Source organism: Mytilus californianus, unplaced genomic scaffold (genome assembly GCF_021869535.1).
Source record: "Mytilus californianus isolate M0D057914Y unplaced genomic scaffold, xbMytCali1.0.p SCAF_10, whole genome shotgun sequence".
In the NCBI taxonomy this organism is placed as follows: domain Eukaryota; kingdom Metazoa; phylum Mollusca; class Bivalvia; order Mytilida; family Mytilidae; genus Mytilus; species Mytilus californianus.
In genome coordinates this window covers 35,532,348-35,539,525 of record NW_026262582.1, presented here as the reverse complement: position 1 = coordinate 35,539,525, position 7,178 = coordinate 35,532,348, and the positions used below count along the sequence as shown (strand labels likewise).

General features: G+C 34.9%; 1 protein-coding gene across 1 annotated transcript; it reads left to right on the top strand.

Moving 5' to 3' along the window:
* The first annotated feature begins 460 nt into the window (after nucleotides 1–460).
* Nucleotides 461–6,737, top strand: LOC127718019 (tripartite motif-containing protein 3-like). Its single transcript, XM_052223908.1, has 2 exons — nucleotides 461–523; nucleotides 4,365–6,737. Exon 2 carries the CDS (start codon nucleotides 4,386–4,388, stop codon nucleotides 6,501–6,503), a length of 2,118 nt encoding a protein of 705 aa, XP_052079868.1. The 5' UTR covers nucleotides 461–523; nucleotides 4,365–4,385; the 3' UTR covers nucleotides 6,504–6,737.
* The last annotated feature ends 441 nt before the right edge of the window (nucleotides 6,738–7,178 follow it).

Below are 7,178 nucleotides of genomic sequence, written 5' to 3'. Positions count from 1 at the left end.
TCAGCAACAATCAAAGCTGAATATTTGAAAGCCAATGATCTATAAAAGCCGAAACAGTTGTAGAGCTATAGGACAAAAAGGACCTAAAAATAATAGCCAAATCAATCTTAGGTCAATGTTGCTTTAAAATCATACATTTTAAACAAAAAATATCCTTTACTCTGTCAGAACTACGAGTAAAAATATCAATATTACAATAATATATACTATTCTCAATCCCTGCATGTCTTTGAACTCAAATGCATACGTAAAAGGGTCCTTTAGTATGTTGGAACTGCGAGTATTAAGAAAATTTATTTTTAAAATCTCAAAATGATTCGTATTATATTTCAAATGGCATTTAATTTCACTATTGAAATTAACTATTCATTGTCAATAGATATTGAAACAATACAGTTCAAAACTTTGAAGTTGTCATTCAAATTCAACGAACCAAAGTATACAATCACGGTTACTGATTGTTTTGTTTTGGGTTTTTTTTATAACAGAAAGTATGGAGAGTTTTAATTTTCGTATATAAAATGTAAGTACTTAGTATTTGAAGGAAAATATAAGGGCAGTTATATATTGATTTGATGCTAGACTTAGACAATAGGCAATATTGAAATATAATTTATAAAAATAAACAAGAATTGTAATGTAATCAATATAACATCTTTGAATAATAGATTATAATATAAAATATGAAGTGTGGTATGATTGCGGACGAGACAACTATCCCTACTAACAGAGTCTAAACGACGTGGATTTAGGCAAATAATGATACTACTATCCAACAGAGATCCAACAAAGTCCAAACGTCGTGAATTTAGGCAATTACAAGTCACCAATGACCAAACCCCATACTGTTTATTATATATAGAATGCTTGATAATACAATGAACATTTATTTTTCGATCAAAGAGTTAAGACAAATATAGATACCTAAAGGAAGCTAAAATTTCCTGTTACTGGTCAAATCAAAGACAATTAGTATGTTCGTGAGTTGTAACAAGATACAGAATAAATGTGAGGCCAAACTAAATATAATTGTTTCCATCCACTTATTGGTAGAAAAATGGGGTAGGTATGTAAAATAATTTTATTTTTTCCGATATTTAACTAAAAATGTGTAGGCATGATATTTTAGGTTAGGAACGGGAACCAATATTTTTTGGCCTAAGTGGTAGCAAGTTACAAAATAAGTTATACAAGATTAGAATAGTAACAGATAATCCTGCAACTTTTGATTCCATTGAGGACAATTAACTGTCACGTGACTGGTAAAGTTTCGAGGGAGAACGTTCACTTCAATAAAGAGCTGCGCCATGAGCGCATGATACGCCCGTCTCTTTTTCAACGAATAAAAGCTCCATAACTCCTCAATGTCATATCAAAAATGTATAAGAAAAAACTAAAGGGAGGTCATTTTGATAGATATAAACCAGTCACCAAAGTTTAATGATAACTGCTCAAAGCACTTTTGAGTTATTGTCCGAAAAACTGGAAAATCCCCCCTTTATTTATGAATAAAATCCCAACTCGGAAACGTAAAATCTAAAATTTATAAAAATCAATAGGGAGCTTAAGTCAAAAGATATAAACAATTCACCAAAGTTTCATGAAAACTGCTCAAAGCATTTTTGAGTTATTGTCCGAAAACTGGAAAATCCCCCTTTCTAATGAATAAAACACCATAACTGGGAAACGTATAAACTAAAATTTATAAGAATCTAAGGGGAGCCTACGTCAATAGATATAAAAAATTCACCAAAGATTCATGCAAATTGGTTACAGCGTTTTTGAGTTATTGTCCGACATGTTGACGACGGATGGACAGACGGACGGACGGACGGACAACGGTATACCATAATACGTCCCGTAAACGGGCGTATAAAAAGATGACCAGTTTCATTGAATTATAAAATCACAGTAATTACAATTTATGATAATTGTCATCATATTGAGAAAATTCATTTAGTTTGTCTTATAATGAATCCATAAGGACATACGATACAGTTACAGGGGAGGTTATGACGCTGATAACGTGAAATGTTATTTTTCTCGACGTCAAACTGTGACATATCCGGAAAAGATGCGTTTTTCGACAGATTTTAATCATTAGCTTGAAAACGAGTACATGGACCCCTATTTTCAAAAATGACATTTGATAAATCCTACTTTGTAAAGAATCACTCTGATTTAAACAAAAAATTCTCTGAAACTGACATTATCAAGATGCTTGATTTCTTGATTGACAACATATTTGTTACGTTTGGAGGACGTGTTTTTCAACAGACTATCGGAATTCCAATGGGAACCAATTGTGCCCCTCTTCTTGCCGACTTGTTTCTTTATTATTATGAGGCTGACTTCATACAGGAACTTCTTAGGAAGAAAGATAAGAAGTTAGCAATATCCTTTAACTCTACGTTCCGCTATATAGATGATGTTCTCTCACTAAATAATACAAAATTTGGTGACTATGTTGAACGAATCTATCCCATCGAACTAGAGATAAAGGATACTACAGATACAGTTACGTCTGCCTCATATCTTGACTTACATCTAGAAATTGACAATGAGGGTCGGTTGAAAACAAAACTTTACGACAAAAGAGATGATTTCAGCTTCCCAATTGTGAATTTTCCATTTCTATGTAGCAACATTCCAGCAGCGCCTGCATACGGAGTATATATCTCCCAATTGATACGATATTCCCGGGCTTGTGTTTCCTATCATGATTTCCTTGATAGAGGATTGCTGCTCACAAGGAAGCTATTAAGCCAAGAGTTCCAAATGGTGAAGTTGAAATCATCCCTTCGTAAATTTTACGGACGCCATCACGAGTTGGTTGACCGTTATGGAATTACCGTTTCACAGATGATATCGGATATGTTCCTTATGTCGTAACTACAATACCCTTCCCTTTTCACGAATATGACTTACCGAATTAGACTATTTACCGGATTTGTAATAACATAAGCAACACGACGGGTGCCACATGTGGAGCAGGATCTGCTTACCCTTCCGGAGCACCTGAGATCACCCCCAGTTTTTGGTGGGGTTCGTGTTGCTTAGTCTTCGGTTTTCTATGTTGTGTCATCTGTACTATTATTTGTCTGTTTGTCTTTTTATTTTTGGCCATGGCGTTGTCAGTTTGTTTTCGATCTATGAGTTTGACTGTCCCTCTGGTATCTATCGTCCCTCTTTTTGAATTGATTATGTATGAAGATTATTTGTACCAATTCTTATGAACAAATCACCGATGATTTTTTTTTTCAATTAAATAAATTTACAGCAAATATGCCGGGTTTTTTTCTAAAATCATGAAAATGTAATTATGCAATTGAAATAAATTTTTTCGAAAGAATAGTTACAAAAATTAAGAGCATATTTATGTAAAGAAGATGTTCAAATTGCTTTAACAAAAATCCGCTTGTGTTTATCTTTTGCAACAAAAAAGTTAGGTCTGTCTTTCCAAATTGAAAGGATAGAAATTTCCAAGAAATCGAAATTTTTAGTATATGTCTAAAATTCATAGTATAGTATAAAGCAGAAGAAATATAATTTTTAATATGATTCTATCTCAATTAACTTGTACGAGTAAACGTAATCGAGCAACATGAAAGAGTTATAATCAGCTCAAATGTAGGCGTTGCCTTGCACCTACTAAGTACCTCTCTTGTTATTTGGTCATACATGTAAGTAAGGACAATCTATGGCAAATTCTAGAAAAATTATAAAACACCAAGTAACCCACGTGTCATATGTGAAGATGCTAATTATCACACTTAAGGATGTACTTAGGTCAGGTTCAGGAATTTTTGTCAGATGTTCAGACTCCTTGTTTTTTTTCTATGATACAGGGTAAAATATTTTGCCCCATAACACCCATTTTTCATTTCATATAAGACTTCAATGGCTCATAAAAGGTCATTTACCAAAATTTAAGCAGAATCTAGATTTTTTTCTTTCGATTTGAGACCCAAGTAATACCAATGCAAATATAAGGTAAAAGTCCAAGTCAGCCTTTTCCCGCCATTTTTAAAAAAATAAATATCTTGAAAAGGAGCTCCATAACCTTATATTTTTAGCTTATTTTGTTCCTAAACTAAATTGAATGCTCTTTTGACTAATAGTATCAATTTCAAATTCTATATTTGTTTAATTTCACCTTAGTACATCCTTAAGGCAGACGAACTTCATGTGTTAAGTGGACTTGTTTGTCTTTTCATCGTTTTTCGTTTTTTGCCATGACGGTGTCTTCGACTTGTGAGTTTGAATATCCCTTTGGTACCTCCCGCCTCTCTTTCATACAAATGATTTTTTGGTCGATAATTTGAAGTCTATTATAATACTGTATCGGCTCTTGTATGCTTCAGTTTCAGGTAAAAATTAAAAAGATGGCAAGTGCAATCAAAGCAGCAAAGGAAGAGTTAATTTGTCACATTTGTAAAAACAATCTGAATGATCCAAAGACATTGTTGTGTCTGCATTCGTTTTGCAAAAACTGTATCCAAGGATTTATCGTTGAAAATGTCAGAAACATCAAGAAGCCAAAAGGTTTCGAATGTCCAACATGCAGACGAGAAACAAGTGTCACGAAATTCATTGGGAAGTCACCCGTTGATTGGGCAGACGAGCTTCATACCAATGAGTCTTTGGTCAATATTTTGAAACTTTTAACACTAAGCGATGACCAAACATCGAAACAGTGTCCTTTCCATATGAGTAAAGAAGTTGAATTCTTCTGCGAACAACATCTCACGTTGGCATGTTCCCTCTGTGCAAACATTACTCACAAATCGTGTGAGTCGGTGCTTCCGCTTTCAGAAGCAATAAGCAAACGCCGCATGAGCAGTAGCAAGATAATATCCGGTCTTTCGGAGCAAATTACCATGACTGAAAAGGTAATGAACAATAGGCACGTTCAGCTTGAAACAATAGAAAAGACAGAAATGGACATTAAAAACCAATTGGGCGATATGAGACAAAGGTTTATGGATTTTTTTGGTCAAATGGAGGGAAGAATTTTAGACAAAATTGCACAAGCGAGAATGAAAGAAGGTGGAGTACTCCAAACGGAGATTGACATATGTCACGGACTGCTTAATGAAATCGAAGATTCTATGAAAACTGTGCAAGAAGCTTTAGAATTTGCGGATGAAATTAAATTTCTTATTCAGTATAATGACCATCTTAAGCGTTACAGTGAACGACAACAACGGTTAAAGGCAATGGCTGAAAGTCTTAGGGATATCAGAATATCCTTTCAAGCTAACCGTGAGGTGGAACACTATCTATTTCAGATCAAAAGCGTTGGTACACTTAACATAGACAGAACACGTAGTAAAATAGCTGGACTTGGACAAACCCACCATGAATTGCTTGGCACTAGTAATCAAGACTTTATGTATGACTTTATAAATGTACCGAAGACAGCGAGATCAACTGTTGACATTGCTTTTGTCAGGCCAAATACACATCGACCGACTACATACAACCCGAGTTCAACGTCACTTCCGTCAATAAGATCGATCAGCGAGAAAGGAGATATGACGTCACGAACATCTCGCATGTCCTACGTTGAAATCAAATCTCAGCGAGATCCACCTCAGGTTGATTATGAAACAGAGCAACCAGGCGTCAGTATAGCATACAAAAGCTCAAAGACTGTCAAAGCAACTTTAAAGACTGAACTTGATGTCGCGGTTGCCTTTCAGAAAGAGTGCTCTATTGAAGGTGCAGCTTTTCTGAAATCAGGTTACATCGTACTGTCAGATTCTGCAAACAGTTCACTGAAGCTTCTCAATTCTAAATATCAGTTCCTGACAATGACCAAATTTTCTTCTAACCCTGGCGATATAACGACTGTAGGTGAATTCGACGTTGTTGTGTGTCTTCCCGACACAATGCGTCTAAAGCATCAGAAAATTGAAAACGAGCGTATATATTCTGGAGAGGTTTTGTCGGTTAGCGATAAATGTTACTCCGTTTCCTTTAACAAAGGAACACTTGCCACCTGTTCAAGCAAAAGCATTTACGTTTTCCAGCGTGACCATAACGCATGGCTCAAAACTACGACGATTCCAGTACGTTCCGAAAGTCTGATGTACATTGCCGTGGATCCTTCGGGAGAGAAAATCGTCGTGACTCGAAATGGACATCCTAACACGTCAATTATCTGCATGACAATCCGTGGAACTAAAATTTGGAATTTCTCTCACGAGAGCGTCAAGCTTCCTCGTGGGGTTGTTTTCTATGGCAATAAAATTCTCGTGGCAGCTTGGGATCAGCATAAAATACTTCAGATCAGCTCTGATGGTCGTCTAGAAGGGGTCGTCGTGAACCAAGGGATTCAATGGCCATGGAAAATCAGTCTTAATCATCGTGGGGACAAGATGATTGTCTCACAGTGCTACTATAGATTGCCAACGAAAGAGAAAAACTGCTTGAAAATATTTAAGCTTAGCAAACCGGAGCCGAAAGAGATTGTTACAGACCGATCAATAGAAGAATAAATATTGTCCGTAAGAAAAAGGCAAGATAAGAAAATTTCACACAAATAGAATAGAATAGTTTTAAAACTTTCAAACTTGAGCACAATTAGTTACAGAAATCGTAAATATTCAGTCATATATAAGTTATGCATTCTATTAAATCGGTTTTAGTTTAAAAGAGCCCACCATCATGTAGAAAAAAAAAGATTAATGCATATATACATTTTATCATCTATCTTAACTTTTCAATATCGAAATTAATCAAAGTACTGAAGTACTGAACATCGGATGACCACAAGTTCTTGAGGATGGTCAAAAGCACTTGTCTCAGAAAAAAAACAACATATCTCTTTACCTGAAACTGAGGTTAATGTACAGATATATATTTTTTTCTAGACAAGTGCGTGCGAGTATGATGAATAAATGACAGGAAATTCAACTTCACCGTAATAAATATTATATTGTAGTGATACAAATCAGTATACACTGATTTGTTGTTATATATTATATTAAAATAACAGTTACATATATATATGATTTGCATCCGTTTGTATATCATTCTATTCTACTGTTCTAATAATAGTGCAATGCAAGTGCATGGTGGACACTTTTCTGTAAAAATTCGATTTTTCTAAGATTGGATACGAGTAGGCATTCATATTTTCCCGCAAAAACAATTACAGAGTTACCGGTCCT